We start from the raw sequence: 16,522 nt of genomic DNA on the forward strand, positions 1-16,522 counted from the left end.
CAAGTGCCCTCCATAATACCCATCACCCATTTCATTTAGCCCATGCCCCCACCTACCTCCTCACCAGCAACCCTCAGTTTGTTCTCTATACTTAAGTGTCTTTTATGGTTAGTGTCTCTCTCTCTTTTTTTTCTCCTATGTTGATCCATTACATTTCTTAAATTCTACATGAATTTAGCAAAATAAGTAACCACAAGAAAGAGATTAGATGCTTACCACAATAGGACACTCATTATCATGGGTAATATCCATAAACAGGGCATGTGCAATAGCCGGCATTAAAGGCCTCAGACAAGGCTGAACAAAGGATCCAACAGGTTCTCCTCCATATCTATAAACTAACCTCCCTTCTTCATGGCTATTATATGCACTCATTGCCTCTGCAAAGCATTACAAAATATTTTAACAATCTTCATTATTATTGTCCAGAAGAGGTTAGGTTTCTTATCATAACTAACTTTCCAAACAAAGGCCACATAAATATTATAAAAAATAAAACTACTTTAAACATTTAAACAAATGTCTATTACTTTAGGTGACAAAAAAGTCTTCTCTATAACTTAGCCGAAGAAAAGGCTTATGTAGGTAAAAGGGAACACATGTTGTTTATTAGGATGTTGGTTATATAAAATCTATGGGAAAAACCTAAGATTATATCATCTATCCAAGTAGGAGATGAAAAACAGATTTGTATATTTTCAAAAACAAAAAAATACTTTTGTTCATGAGTCATCAATTCATCCTACTGGTCTTTCAGTGTAAAAATGAGATATTTTGGGGGTGCCTGGGTGGCTCAGTTGGTTAAGCCTCCAACTTGAGTTCAACTCATGATCTCATGGGTCACCAGTTTGAGCTCTGCTTTAGGCTCTGTGCTGACACTCTGAGCCTGGAGCCTGCTTCAGATTCTGTGTCTCCCTCTCTCTCTGCCCCTCCCCTGCTTGCACTCTGTCTCCCTCTCTCAAAATAAATAAATAAATAAATAAATAAATAAACAAACAAACAAACAAACAAACATTGAAAAAAAATTTTAATGAGATATTTTTCCCCAAAGTGGAAATTCTTCCTAATAAAAACAGACTGAGTTACAGAAAATTTTGTATAGAGTATTTAAAAGAACATTAACTATGTTGGAAGTTACTAAACATTGTATGTAAAGCTATTAAATGCCTTTAATCTACTTGAACAAAAACTAAAGTTTCAGATGGGAAATACACGTCAACAAGCCTACCTCTTATTAGGGAGCTAATGCCCAGTCTAGTAACAAAGACATTGTCCAGGTCTTCGCTTCCCGTGAACAGTTCAGCTACTACATACAAATTGGGTTGCAATTTCCTAGCAGCATCCAACATGTACTGCAAAAAGCACAGTCACAAATGTAACACAAAGAGAAAAGCGAGTAGTGGGGAAGGAAAGGAGGCAGAACTAGGAATGGATTTGACATAGGAAAATATCATGGAGCAAGACAAAATGGAAATCCAAGAGGAATTTCCAAATAAATTTAATTGTACACATGTAAGAAAACATAAAACGGACCAATACACAGAGGAAACAAGAGAATTTATAAATAGAAAACAGAAAGGAAGATTAGATTTTGCAAAGATATAGAAACACAAGGGGGGCAAAAAAAGGAAGAAGAAAAATGTTAGTGTCACATTAAAAAACGTAAACCATACTGCTGTGATTCTGCTAGGCTTTACTCCTGTTTTATGTGCATTTGTTTTTAATACTCTAAGCAGACTATTAATTTTCAGGCAGCTGACTAAGCCATTATTAGGAAATTCCCTCATGGTGAATCATTTAGCTATTGCAAAGATTAGGTCTGACGAACCATACTAAAGCTAGTTTTTCCTACAGATGGTAGTAAAATCTTAATCAGAAATTAAATCAATTCCAATTTTTTTCATATAACATTTGTAAAAAGGTTAACAAAATAATTGAAATTCTATCAGCTAACAAGTAAAATCCTAGAGGATTTTGTAACTCAAAATTAAGGAAACTGAGTTTTAATTTTCTGATTTGTCATAATAACAACCTTAGAAATATGTATATATGGCTGTTGCTAAAAGTACAATAAGAAAAAGACCTCTGCTACTTTTTGGAGCTAAAAAATGTGCTACCATCTAAACTAATGTTCACTAAAGTCTTCCAAATCAAGTCAATTTTTCATCATAGGACTTGAAACATATTCATTATAATACAGCTTTAGAATAATCGATATTTTCCAGATATGCACACATTCGGAAAGAATAGTAAGTTGTCACTGGGAAGCTATCAAAAGTCTTATAAACGGGATGAAAATTTTAAGTGTTTTCAAAGCTGTATTAGGTAGAAGATAATGCTATAAATTTTGGCACTGTTTCAGTTTCTATAAAAAAGCCCAAAGAGGGATAAACAACCTTTATGTTTACACTTACACTTTTATAAATAATTAATTACAAATTGAATGAAAGAGGCTAAAACTAGTTTCAATATGCTGTAATGTTAGTACTTAATAACATAATATGTAACAGGTGACTTCACAGTATCTATTAATATATTAAAAGCAACCTAAGAATAACAAGGATAAGACAAATTGAAATTTATATACCACTAAAATATTAATATTATTTAAAAGTTAATAATAAAATAGTAATAATATGTTAACAATATGCATGACAGTATGGTTATGTATATATTATCAGAGACAATATGATCTACTTCCCTAAATTAAAATAAAAATATTAACCTATCAAACATTTTATAGCCCAGTATTCCATAACAACTGCATCAAAAGATTCTGTTACAATTGTGAAATTATGCCAAAGTGCTAAATACTCCCACCAAATCAATGCCAGTGTCTAACTAGCAAAAGGAAACATGTATTTGCATGTTTTATTTAAGGAAAGCGGGAAAAGAACACTACATTTCTTTTTTTTAATGCAGATGAATTGTTTTTCTGTACCTCAGCTACGTGAAGGGGTGTTGAGTGGCAGTTATCAAGACGCACTCCCTGGAAATAAGTCGCAGTTATTTCAGTGTATTTTTTCATGTGTGCCCAGAGAAAAGGACAGTCGTCTGGTTTATTCCCATAGCGTAATTTGACGCTGTCTCCCCAGCAAATAAGTTCTCTCCTTAGATAAACATCTGAACCTGTTAAGAAAGGAGCTTGCTTTCAGTGGGTCAGGAAATAGAATAAAAACAATTACTTCAAGGAAATACTGCTGTTTTTAAATCACACCGAGTATTTCTACCACAAACCATATATTGGTTAAAATTATGTCTAAAATGGTATCGGCATCTAAATTTATAAAGTTTTAAAAAGTTAACATTATTTTATATCTTACATCTATTTCACCAAAATTCTATGTTACAGTCTCTTCTAAAAATGTGTGCTTAATGTCAAAAATTCAAGTTGCTTCTGAAAGGAAAACTGTAGCAGTAGTATCACAGGCCCTTTGAAGATAAGAGTTTTACCAAAAACATTTAAACCTGCCTTTCCACCTTGTTACTCATTGTTGGCAATAAGTTACATTACATCCACAGCCTAGGGCAGAAGGCCTTTTCTCACTTAGAATAACTAGAAAGGAGAACGCAGAGATACTTAAACCCAAAGTACATTCTTTTTTAAAAAATGATATTTTTGAATTAAATTTAATGTCATTAAGACAGACTTCTGAAATGTTAAAAAACAAATATATTGATGGGTCCCCAGCAAAATTCTTCCTGGCAAAGAAACAGCTGTAGAAAAATAAAATGCTAGGAGAGAGAGGGAACCTGAAAGCTGAATTTAGTGTAACTGCTATTCAAATACCTTAATACCTCTCTGGCTACTGAATGAAATATCTCTTAAGGTAATATAATTATAATAGCAATAGTTTCAAATGTCTTTTAAAAATGCAATAGATTAAATTTTTGACCAAATAAAACTTTATGCAGAACCATCATATAAAATAGGTAAAAGCCATTCTAGTTGAGCATATGAGGAGAAGGAGGGGAAAGAAGGGGGAAAGGAAAAGATGAATCCCATCTTTTTCGTCAATCCCTTCTCTTCTCTCTCAAACTGCATGCACTTCTGGCACCTCTGTGATGAAATGCTTTAAGAACCATTAGCCTAGTGGGGAAAAAAAGTCAACGAAATAGTTTATATTTTGAGCTTGCCATAAAGTTTTCTTTCCCTATCCACAGAGAAGTTAACAAAAATGATGTACCTGGTTCAGCAAAGTTTCGAAGGGGATCATCTCCCATTACCCACCCATTATGTGCCATCAGAAAACAAGCTTTATTTGGGTGATGAATCATAGATTCTTCTGCGGAAAGGGTCATTTCTTCAAATGGGAAAGTAAAATATCTATAGAGATACAATTAAGTATTAAATCCACAGAGAGAAACTCTTTGGAAACAATTTAAATTCGTACTATCAAAATACAGTACTTCCTCCTTAACAAATAAAATAAGATTAGTTCGACACTATAGAAAATAAACTTCATTACAGGTCAAAACTCTTCAGAAGATTTCCTTTTTTTTATTAAAAAATTTTCAAAAATGCTTATTTATTTTTGAGAGAGAGATAGAAAGTGAGTGGGGGAGGGGCACAGAGAGAGAAGGAGACACAGAATCTGAAACAGGCTCTGGGCTCTGAGCTGTCAGCACAGAGCCTGACATGGGGCTTGAATTTGGGAACAGTGAGATCATGACCTAGGCTAAAGTAGAACACTTAACCAACAGAGCCACCCAGGTGCCCCCAGAAGATTTTCTGAGTAAATCTACTAGATTTGAGAAATGCAGTTAGCATTATAGCATTCTCTGGTTAACATCTTAAATAATAACTTAAAAAATCTCATAAAATTACTAAGAAAATCACTGAGGTATTGATGTTACTTTGTAAAAGCTATTACTACACTTCAGTTGCCTAATCTGTGCTGCACATGACCTACAAGATAAGGAGCTAAATGCTGGTTCAATTTGATTGACATTGAGTTTATTATAGTAAGTACACAGTCCTCCAGAAACATTATTGTAAATGATTATAAATTGGTTCATAGTGATGATAGTTTCTCTAAACATTGGACTAACAAAATTAATTAATATTAAGCCTAGCTACCAAATCAAAACTTCTATTTCAATTAAAAAATGTACTGGAGTTACACATTAAAGGAAGCATTCAGATTAAACTGAGAAGTAAAATACAATTTTCAATTTTTAGCCTTTAATGAGAAGAAAACAAAAATGGAATACCTGGTAACTAAAGGATGTTTTCTAGTGACAGGTCCTAGTTTAGGACCATGGCCAGCCAGTCGTTCATAAAACACATTTCCCAAGAGGCAATTAACTGCCTAGAACACATTAAATGAGGTTATGTCAGTAAAACCAACAACAACACACATTATTAAGACTCAAAGAAAATCAGTAGTTCAAAAGTAGGTGAAACCTGTTCCTGATGATAGTTCACAAGTTGGTGCTTCTCTGAATTTAATTCCTCAATTCTCTTACGGAACCAGTTACAGCATTCATTAATTGCGGCTGGCCCATTGCTAGAGCAGAGACAGCAATACACACTTAATGTTGAATGGTTTTAAAATTCTACATTTAAACATTTTCTCACAAGGGTGAATGAATATATTTAAACATATTCATCAGGATCTTAATTATAGCTGAAGAAGCTTTCCAATTGTAAAAAATTTTATATACACATATAGGAACACGGACCAGCATACAGAAAATAGAGGAAAGCATCATGCATTTGAAGGAGTAGAATTATGGAAAAATCATTTATCTAATTTTCTATTCAGGATTCTAAGAAATAGCATAATAGCAATACTAGCCGTGAAGGTTTGTAACTAATATCATCCTTTATTTTGTAGGAAAAATACATAACATACTCATGTGGTATGAAAGTTGCTAGTGCAATGTTCATATCTACAGTACAGCCAAGCCTTCTGTATTCAGGATCTTGAATAATCTTAAGGTGTTTCTTTGGATCAGGTTTGGTTGTTATTTTCCTATTTTCTGAAAGCAAGAGCAAGAAAAGATGATATCTTAAATGCAAATATCCACAAGGAGATTGTAATCATTACCGATTCCAAATTTTTAATTTACAATTTTTTCATAGAAAATAAAATGTTTATTTCACAAGCAGCCTTCCTACCCCCATCTTCCTGAACACCACCTAACACACACACATTCACACACACACTCACACACACACTCACACATATATATATATACACAGAGAGGGCGGGGCGGGAGAGAGAGAGAGGGGGGAAGGGAGGGAGGGAGAGACAAGAACATTATAGAAGAAAAACACAGGGATTCCTATCAGTTCAAACACTTCCCCACTTTTCTGCTTCAGTAAGCATTCACTTATTCTACTATACATTTTTTAGGGCATTAAGGATGCTGGTGGCACAAGTTTTCTTTTTAGGTGTTAGCAAATACACTAATATCAGGAGGTCTTTTTCTTCAAAGACTGCTTTCTATTCAAAAGTATTTACATTCTCTGAAAGAAGCACACAGGGTTGTTTCTATACTTTTTTCCTTTTCACCAACAAGCATATTCCTTACATAAAAATAAAAAATTAAAAAGTAAATAAATGCTCTGGGGGAGGAATTTTCATGCCTTTTTCTGGAACTTGTTCTTAGTAAATTAGATGTTGTGCAGGATTGCCCCCACTGGGCTTGATTTTATAATTACTAACTAATATCTGGCTTATTCTAAAGAGAACTTGAAGTGGCTTATAAAAGCACAAAATAAGATAAAATATATATAAATTCTTAAAATCCAGTGTCTGAGGTTCATCTGCAAGAGTAACCATATGAGCAATACCTATCAAAATAATACCAGCATTCTTCACAAAGCTAGAACAAACAATCGTAAAATTTGTATGGAATCAGAAAAGACCCCAAATAGCCAAAGCAATCTTGAAAAAGGAAACCAACACAGGAGGTATTATAATTCTGGACTTAAAGCTGTATTACAAAGCTGTATCATCAAGTATGGTACTGGCACAAAAACAGACACTCAGATCAATGGAACAGAATAAAGAACCCAGAAATGGACCCACAAACATATGGCCAACTAATCTTTGACAAAGCAGGGAAGAATATCCATCCGATGGAATAAAGACAGTCTCTTCAGCAAGTGGTGCTGGGAAAACTGGACAGCAACATGCAGATAAATGAACCTGGACCACTTTCTTACACCATACACAAAAATAAACTCAAAATGAATGAAAGACCTAAATGTAAGACAGGAAGCCATCAAAATCCTCGAGGAGAAAGCAGGCAAAAACCTCTTTGACTTTGGCCACTGCAATTTCTTACTCAACATGTCTCCAGACGCAAGGGAAACAAAAGCAAAAATTAACTACCAGGATCTCCTCAAAATAAAAAGTTTCTGCACAGGGAAGGAAATAATCAGCAAAACTAAAAGGCAACTGATGGAATGGGAGAAGATAACTGCAAATGACATATCAGATAAAGGGTTAGTGTCCAAAATCTATAAAGAACTTATCAAACTCAACACCCAAAAAAACCAAATAATCCAGTGAAGAAATGGGCAAAAGACATGAATAGACACTTCTCCAAAGAAGACATCCAGATGGCCAACCGACACATGAAAAAATGCTCAACATCACTCATCATCAGGGAATTACAGATCAAAACCACCATGAGATACCACCTTGCACCTGGCAGAATGGCTAATATTAACAACTCAGACAACAACAGATGTTGGCGAGGATGCGGAGAAAGAGGATCTCTTTTGCGCTGCTGGTGGAAATGCAAACTGTTGCAGCCACTCTGGAAAACAGTATGGAGGTTCCTCAAAAAACTAAAAATAGAACTACCCTATGACCCAGCAATTCACTACTAGGTATTTATCCAAGGGATACAGGTATGCTGTTTTGAAGGGGCACATGCACCCCAATGTTTATAGCAGCCCTATCAACAATAGCCAAAGTATGGAAAGAGCCCAAATGTCCATCGATGGATGAATGGATAAAGAAGATGTGGTATACATATACAATAGAGTATTACTTGGCAATCAAAAAGAATGAAATCTTGCCATTTGCAACTACGTGGATGGAACTAGAGGATATTATGCTAAGCAAAATTAGTCAGAGAAAGACAAATACCATACAACTTCACTCATATGAGGACTTTAAGACACAGAACAGATGAACACAAGGGAAGGGAAGCAAAAATAATATAAAAACAGGGAGGGGTACAAAACATAAGAGACTCTTAAACATGGAGAACAAACAGAGGGTTATTGGAGGGGTTTGGGGAGGGGATGGGCTAAATGGGTAAGGGGCATTAAGGAATCTACTCCCAAAATCATTGTTGCACTATATACAAATTAAAATTAAATTAAATTAAATTAAATTAATTTAATTTAAAAAAGAGTAACCATATGAAAACTGCCAAGAAGTGTTTGAAAAAAAAGAAAAAGCTACACAATCAGTGTAAATGATAAAACAGTCTTCAATATTGATAAAGTGAATAAAAGATCACTGTAATAGTATAGATAACAAACCTATATATATTTCGCATATGACTACACTATGAAGGATTTATGGTGGTACTACAAATCAGTAAAAAAGGATGGATTATAAATTCAATATCATTTTCTGAATAAAAATAAATACCTTATATAATATACAAAAATAAATTACAGGTGTATTGAACATTTAAATGTAAAATATAAATAAGATTATTAGAATAAAACAATGTTGATGGAAGGATTTTTCTCAGCATGATGTGAAATCAGAAGCCATAAAAGACAAGACTGACAAATTTGACTATACTGAAAAAAATACCTCCATAAATCAAGAGTTAAAGGGTCAACAGCATACTAGGAGGGCATATGTGAGGCCAGTATAATAAGGAATCACCAATAATGATAAGTCAATGTGAAAATGTCAAATAACCCCAACCTAACAGAAAAATAGGGAAAGAACATTCATATACAATTAATGGAAAAATGGTAAAGTAACACGTGAAAAGATACTTCACTAATGAGCAAAAAGCTGCAAATTAAAATAAGGAGTGTTTTGTCCAATTGACAAAGATTATAAAGATTAATGGTATCTTGTTGGTGAGGGTATATTTAGTGATGATGTAAATTGGTACAACTTGTGTAGAAAAGCAACTGGACAATATCTATTGTAAATTTATCATTAAATTTGTAAACTCTTTGACCCAGAAATTCTGTGTCTAACAATTTATTCTGCAGATTTATTCACATAAGTAAAAACACATACAAGGATATATTTTCTACAATACTGCTTATAAGGATATAAGTTCTACTAAAGTAAGGGCTTGCCGTGTTCACCACTGAATCCTCATGCCGGGAAGAGTACCTAGTATGTAGTAGGTGGTTCAAAAGATAAGTATTAAATGAATGAAAGAATGATGAAAAAACTGGAAATAATTTATTGAAAAGGCTAAAGAACTTCACTGTTTAAACAGTCTGTAAGCTGTAGTCTTCTGTGTGTGTATAAGAGATATAAAATATATATTTAATTTATACATACACAATTATAAAAAATGTATATAAAATTTTAATTCCTTTCAAAAAGAGTCTGAAAAGAGACACAAAAACTATTAATTGGTACATAGTTCCCTCTAAGAATTGAGTTCTGAGGGAGAAGGAGTCACACATTTTTTTAATTGTATTTTTGTACTGTTTGTTTTTTCTTTACTATGAGTACACACTATTGCATTTAAATAATACAGCTTATAAATATCAGAGGGAAGAGAAGATAGAGGCCTTTTAGTGAAATGAAACATGAAGAAAAGTTAATATAAAAATTTCATGTATCAAGATGTTACACAATTGGGAAAGCTGAAGTGTGAATCTGACCTTAAGTTTCTAGACCTCAAGTAATACGGACTTTTCCTTTTTTGGTGTTAAGAGGAAATGGATTTTATTTTATTTTATTTTATTTTATTTTATTTTATTTTATTTTATTTTATTTCATTTTATTATTTTATTTTATTTTATTTTATTTTATTTTATTTTATTTGAGAGAGAAAGAGAGCGTGAGCTGGAAAGAGAGGCAGAGGTACAGAGAGAGAATCCCACGCAGGCTCCACTCTCAGCATGGAGTCTTACACAGGGCTTGATTCCATGACCCTGGGATCATGACCTGAGCTAAAATCAAGAGTCAGTTGCTCAACCAACTGAGCCCCCCAGGTGCCCCCTGACTTCTCCTTTGAAAGTAGTATTTCTGGGTATTATTCTAGCTCTAGATTCTAGATGAGGAAGAGAATTTCTTATTTTAAGAGCCAGCAATATCCTTGCTGTTAGGCTGTCCTACACTAATTGTAGACACATCTTTATGATATTTCTCTCTAATTTGCCTCCTCAAAACCCTTTGAGCCTGACTTTTACTCCCCTCCTTTGTCAGGGACACAATGATTCACTTCTTTAGTTTAGTTATGTCCTGAACTGAAGATCTGTTCCTTGCTATTATCTGGGTCAGTCTTACTAGTGGGTAGGTAGCCTTAATGGTGGGCCCCATCAGCTGGAAGCCCTTCTACCTCAGTTAAGATTTCTACTTTAGCCAACAGAACATTACATTTCTCTGTTTCAAAGCCTGTTTTGAGCTTTTGGCAGCTGAAATAATCTGCTCTACTCCCCTCCCATTCATGTATTTAACAAACATATACTGAGCTCTATTATATTCTGAGCACTGTGCTAAGGAACCAATAGTAAGAAACAGTCCCCAAGAGAAATTATTATGTTATGTATTATTATGACATACTCTTTAGATGTCGCTGCTAACTCTCAGCTTCCACAATCAGTTTATAGTAACACAAATATCATATAATGATAACAGATTTAATAATGTCTTAACCTTAGAAAAGAAGAGCTATCCCTTTAAGAGTAATAATTTTTTTTTAAATTGCTAGGAACATTCTAATGTATATCACTTACCTTGTGTAAGAAGTCCTCTAAATTGCTCAACTGCTTTGTGAACGTCCACTTGGAAAAATTCCCAGAGTTGAATCTTTGGAAAAATATCCTCCCAAATTATTTTTCGAATGCACTGAAAAATTTCAATAGTTGAAAAAAATATATTCAAAATCTTTTCACAAAACATATTTACCATAATAAAGATAGACTCTAAGTAATTTTCAACCATATATTTAATTTGTACTTTAGAAATTCTGTTATTCTGAGAGAGGAAGGGAGGCAAACCACATGAGACTCTTAAATACAGAGAACAAACTGAGGGTGGACGGGGGGTGGGGAGTGGTGGGGAAGAGGGAAAATGGGTGATGGGCATTGAGGAGGGCCCTTGTTGGGATGAGCACTGGGTGTTGTATGTAAGCCAATTTGACAAATTATATTTAAAAAAAAGAAATTCTGTTATTCTGTTTTAGTGTGGTACTCCTCTATACATACTGACATTCATTTGATGATCATTTTCAATCAAAGCAGGTACTCCTTTTTCTTTGTATTTCCCTTCTGCAACGTCACAGGATAAATGCCACAGTGCTCTGTCTAAGACCCAGGCAGGTTTTAAGTGTGGAGAATTTACAAGGTTATATGCACTTTCTGGATGTTCGTGGATCCATTTACTATTAGCAGCTTAAAGAAAAAGGAAACATAAAAGAATATCTTGTAATTAAACTCAAGTTGGTATCTATGTTAAGTTTTAAGATGAAATAAAATATCAATATCCACTACTCGTTTCCTTCCTTCCTTTCTTTCCTTCCTCCCTCCCACTTTTCTTTATTCCTTCCTCCCTCCCCTCTTTCTCTTCCTTCCTCTCTCCCTCTCCCTTTCTTTTCTTTGCTTGCCCTTTCTTTCTTTTCTTTCTTTCTTTCTTTCTTTCTTTCTTTCTTTCTTTCTTTCTTTCTTTCTCTCTCTCTCTCTCTCTCTCTCTCTCTCTCTTTCCAAGTAGGCTTCACGCCTAGCGTGGAGCTCAATGCGGGGCTTGAACTCACAACCCTGAGATCAAGACCTGAGCTGTGATCAAGATTGGACGTTTAACTGATTGAGTCACCCAAGTGCCCCCACCACTGATTTTCTTATATATTAGAAACAATATTTAAATATATTATAGAAATTATATATTACATATTAATGTTATGTTTTATATTAAATATTTGATATTAACTTAAAATATTTATAGTAATTTATGATACTGCAATTTGAAAAACATTTTTTTTTTGTTGGTTGTGGTATCCTGTCATCTACTTCACCATACCTTTTTTTTTTTTTTCTGTTGTAAGAATTTTTAATTGTAAGATGCAACATTAACTTATTAACACCCTTCTAATAACATGTTTACTATTGTGGGAGTTAAGAAGGGTCTTGTCCTCAGCCCATTTTGATGGTCCTTGAGTCAACTATTTTTTGGAATGTTCCTTATAAGCCTGAAAACAATATTTCCCTGCAAGACAGACAGGGCTTCCACCCAATTTCAAGTTCAGTGTCCTTGTTAAAGCAGAAAGTTACCTGAATCTTCACTCTGGTTTAGGCTGCTCGGTGACAGGTTCTAGAATATCCATCTCCCTTTTCCCCAGATGCCTCTCTTCTTTAGTCTCCTGAATGAGAGGGCCCTTCTTTGGCCTCACCTAAGCTCTAGTTCTATACTACCAATCTTTAGAATTCAAAATGTCATTTACACCTTTTTTTCCTATACAATCATTTCTTCTTGTATTTTTGGGGAGGAGGGAGGTGTGGTTTCTTCCTCTGGGTCTTTAAATATGATTGTATCACCCTAAGGCTAAGAATACAAATACACATTCTATCCAAACTCAGTTATTTCTCTGACTTCTACAGTCTGTTAATATCAAGATCAAATGTCTAGGAAATCCAATCTGTATCTGCTTCCACTGTCTCCCCACAGTCTTGTTCCTTTTCCCACTTTAATCTGCTTCTGCATCCATCACTCCACCGAGATTACTCTAAGCCTCCTAATCATGAAATTCAGTGCTACTTTCTCAACTTCATCAGTTTAACCTCTATAACATCTGCCATTATTGATTAGTCCTTCACTGATTTATAAAACACCTCTTCCCTGATTTACAAAAGGTATCATTATCTTGGTGTTTTTTAATTTTTCCTCCTCTCTTTTGGCCCTTCTCTTAATTTTTTTTCTTAAATTTTTATTTTTCAGAGAGAGAGAGCGAGAGCAAGATAGAGCACAATTGGTGGAGGGGCAGAGAGACAAGGAGACACAGAATCTGAACCAGGCTCTGAGCTGTCAGCACAGAGCCCGACGTGGGGCTTGAACCCACGAACCATGAGATCATGACCTGAGCTAGAGTCAGATGCTTAACTGACTGAGTCACCTAGGTGCCCCTCTTCTCATGTTTATTAAACTTCGTGGGAGGTTCATTACATCTTAGTCCTTCTCTTTCTCTAAACATGCCCTTCCTCATCACAGCCACTCTTCTTAATACCCACATCTCAAACCTGTCCAGCTCCGGCCAAGGCCCAGGCACATCTACGCAGGCACTTGATGGGTAGCACTGCCAGAGGACAGCATAGTAACTCAAAATCCATTCATATCTCTGCATATATCTACACTTAAAATGTGATATATCTTAGGCACTGTTTTGGGAGATGGATATTATGTGGCAAAAGTGAGCAAGGCTCCTGTCCTCATGGAGCTTTTTCATTCTAGAGAGGTGGGTTTTTTTGTTTATTTGTTTGTTTGATTTTATTGTGCTTAGACAATTCTGACAGAATAAAATTCAGTTCTCTCACAGGCAACCTCTTTGGATAGCTAATCTTGAATGGTTGATAAGATTTGTCGTTTTGGTAAGACTGATAAAAGGCAGGCTCAGAAATTGCTAAAAAGAAACACACTGAGAGTACAAGGATGGAGCTTACATCTTATCATTCATTTGTATCAGTAAGTTTAGGATCAGAACAAGAGGAGTTCTGCAAGGTATTCCAAGTATTTGCAACATTAAAGAATATGTGTTTTAATTTTTAAATAAACAAATAAAAGTTATACATATTTTGTTTCATCTTTAAAATAGAGTAATGACCCTGAATTCACAGAGAAGCATGAGTGGTTAATGTACATGAAATAAACAGTAGTAACAACTACTGAATACCTACCATATGCCAGGAACTGTTCTAAGCAGCTATATGCACTAATTTATTAATCCTCATGTCCTATAGCATAATGTAGGGTATACAGTTATGTTCCTTTACCAGGGGAAGAACTGAGGCACAGAGAGATAAGTAACTCAGTCAAAGTCATACAGCCAGGAAAGTACTTGGGCAAGATTCTTCAGACCCTGCAGTCTTAACCACTCTGTTCTTCTGCTGAGATGAATGTGTTCATACCTCATTCACACAGCTGAGCACCATTACAATCCTTGCAGAGTTTAAAAATCATTATTTTTAGTTTCAGTCATTTATTTAGTAAATAATGTGGTACATAATTTACTTACTTATTATTTATTCATATCCATAATAAACACTTGGATGGAGACAGGATATATAAGAAACAGAGATGTCGCAGTAAGCTAAATTAATAGTTATTTAATTATGAATCAAGCTGCGTTTCCCTAGATTCATCATTATTAGAATTCAAGATGTAGGAGAAAAATGTAATGATGATTATATCTAGTTAGGATTTTCATTTATTAAGAATACCAAGGCTACCCTAATTTTTTAAATGGTAAAATCCTGAAACTTTGTTACTTATCTCAATTTTTTGAAACAAAATCAACTGTAAAATGAAGGAATTCTAAACATTAATTCCACCTGAAAGAGAGGTCAAACCAAACTACATCTTAATATATATCAAAATCAAAAATGAAACATGGATTTCTAGACTGGTGCAGTGAGGAACTTAGCAGACATTCTCTGGAGCAAAACCACAATTTAAATAGCAAAAATTATAAAATATAATCATTTACAGTCTCTGGAAATTGTCCTAAGGGCTTTCAGCATATGGAGAAACATTTATTTAAGAAAATCTACCAAATCTTGGCAAGAATAGCAACAGTCTGTGGCATGTGAACTACAACCTTCTCCCTTAACTCTCCCAACCAGCCACGTGTTAATGGAAGCTGTATACCAGGTGCTCTACTCCGGGAAGGCATGGCCAACATGGAGACTCCCCCTTTCCACAACTCCCAGTCTGGGGTTACAGTTTCACGCTGGGGGAGGCAGGCTGCCTGTGTTTCTCACTCCCTCCAACCCTATTTTGTAGAAGCTCCATTCCAAGTAGGCAGGCAGAGAAAATCTTGGCTCCCTTCCTCCACCTAGTCCCCACCTGTACGGTGGATGTTCTACCCAGCTGTGGGAGGCCAAGAATATTGGGGCTCCAACTGCCTCCTGGGAGCTGGAGCTCACTTGGAGGGTGAAGATTCCATATGGGGAGGGCAACTGAGAAGACCAGGGACTGCTATCTCCTGCCTCAAGTGTCCCCAGAATGAGATGGCACTTGGGGAAAAGTGGTCTCAATCCCCAGCTCTGGAGCAGTAGCACAAGTGTTTCGCTTGGGGAGAAAAACAGTTCATGAGGATGAAAGGCTCTGCCTGAAAGGACTGACTTTATTTGGAACAATGAGTGAAGAACTTCATGCCTAAGGTGTTGTTGAAAATAACGAAGACCTTGGTAGAGAGTAGTTAAAAGAATACTGGTAGCTCCATGATATATAAAAAAAAAAAAAAATCATAGCAAACAAAACAGAAATTTAATAGAGAGAACCCAGGGAAGAGAAAGCAGAGGACATCCCTCCTGGGATCACAGGAAACACTGGGGGTTGAGAAGGCTGGGTGTGTGCACTAGGCTGCACCCACTCAGAAGCAATTCTAACAGGACATGGGAAAGACCTGAAAACATTCCATAATCCCATACAGACCCATCAACACAGGACAACTCACTGGCAAAAGGGACTTAAACACAACCTCTAACCAAACATGGAGTGAACACTAAACTACTGTGACCCAGGGTAAATACTGGGAAGCCAGGCTTCAAAATAAAATCACATTCACTTCTGGCAATCTGGAAGACCATATGTATGCCCAAGGCTGTGCTGTCTCTGGAACAAGCAGAAAGAGAACCTCCAAGCTCCCAGACCTTGATAAGTCTTTATTTATCTTTTTACTGTCAACCTATTTGTATCTTTGAATCTAAAGTGTGAAAAAATGTAATGTTTGCATTTTGTATAAAGAATGAAATATTTATTGACACATAAACCATGTGTCAATTTTATCATTGGATCTGCTAACAATGGAGATATAACAATAATCAATAAATAATTCAAAAAATAAAAAAGAAAGTGTGTTGCCTGTAGGCAGCATATGGTTGGGTCTTGTTTTTTCAAATAACTTTGACAACCTCTGTCTTTCAAGATACAGGCACACCTCAGAGATACTGTGGATTTGGATCCAGAGCATCGCAATATAGTGAAAATCACAATAAAGCAAGTCAAACAACTTTTTTGTTGTTTCCTAATGCACATAAAAGTTATTTATTTTTTTTAAAGAGGGAGGGAGGGAGGGAGAGAGGAAGAGACAGAGAGAGAGAGAAAGAGAGAGAGAGAAAGCAGGGGAGAAG

General features: G+C 35.3%; 1 protein-coding gene across 2 annotated transcripts in view; it reads right to left on the reverse strand.

The window, feature by feature from the left end:
* Nucleotides 1–16,522, reverse strand: part of AGL (amylo-alpha-1, 6-glucosidase, 4-alpha-glucanotransferase) — an 84,616-nt gene that overhangs the window by 45,362 nt on the left and 22,732 nt on the right. For both annotated transcript variants that reach the window (XM_058716445.1, XM_058716446.1), the window contains exons 6-14: nt 11,394–11,575; nt 10,919–11,030; nt 5,859–5,985; nt 5,408–5,510; nt 5,215–5,312; nt 4,188–4,327; nt 2,942–3,129; nt 1,229–1,352; nt 217–380 (exon numbers count right to left, since the gene is read on the reverse strand). In XM_058716445.1, the coding sequence (XP_058572428.1) occupies nt 217–380; nt 1,229–1,352; nt 2,942–3,129; nt 4,188–4,327; nt 5,215–5,312; nt 5,408–5,510; nt 5,859–5,985; nt 10,919–11,030; nt 11,394–11,575 (1,238 nt within the window). The remainder of the gene's footprint in view (nt 1–216; nt 381–1,228; nt 1,353–2,941; nt 3,130–4,187; nt 4,328–5,214; nt 5,313–5,407; nt 5,511–5,858; nt 5,986–10,918; nt 11,031–11,393; nt 11,576–16,522) is intronic.

Source organism: Neofelis nebulosa, chromosome 2 (genome assembly GCF_028018385.1).
Source record: "Neofelis nebulosa isolate mNeoNeb1 chromosome 2, mNeoNeb1.pri, whole genome shotgun sequence".
In the NCBI taxonomy this organism is placed as follows: domain Eukaryota; kingdom Metazoa; phylum Chordata; class Mammalia; order Carnivora; family Felidae; genus Neofelis; species Neofelis nebulosa.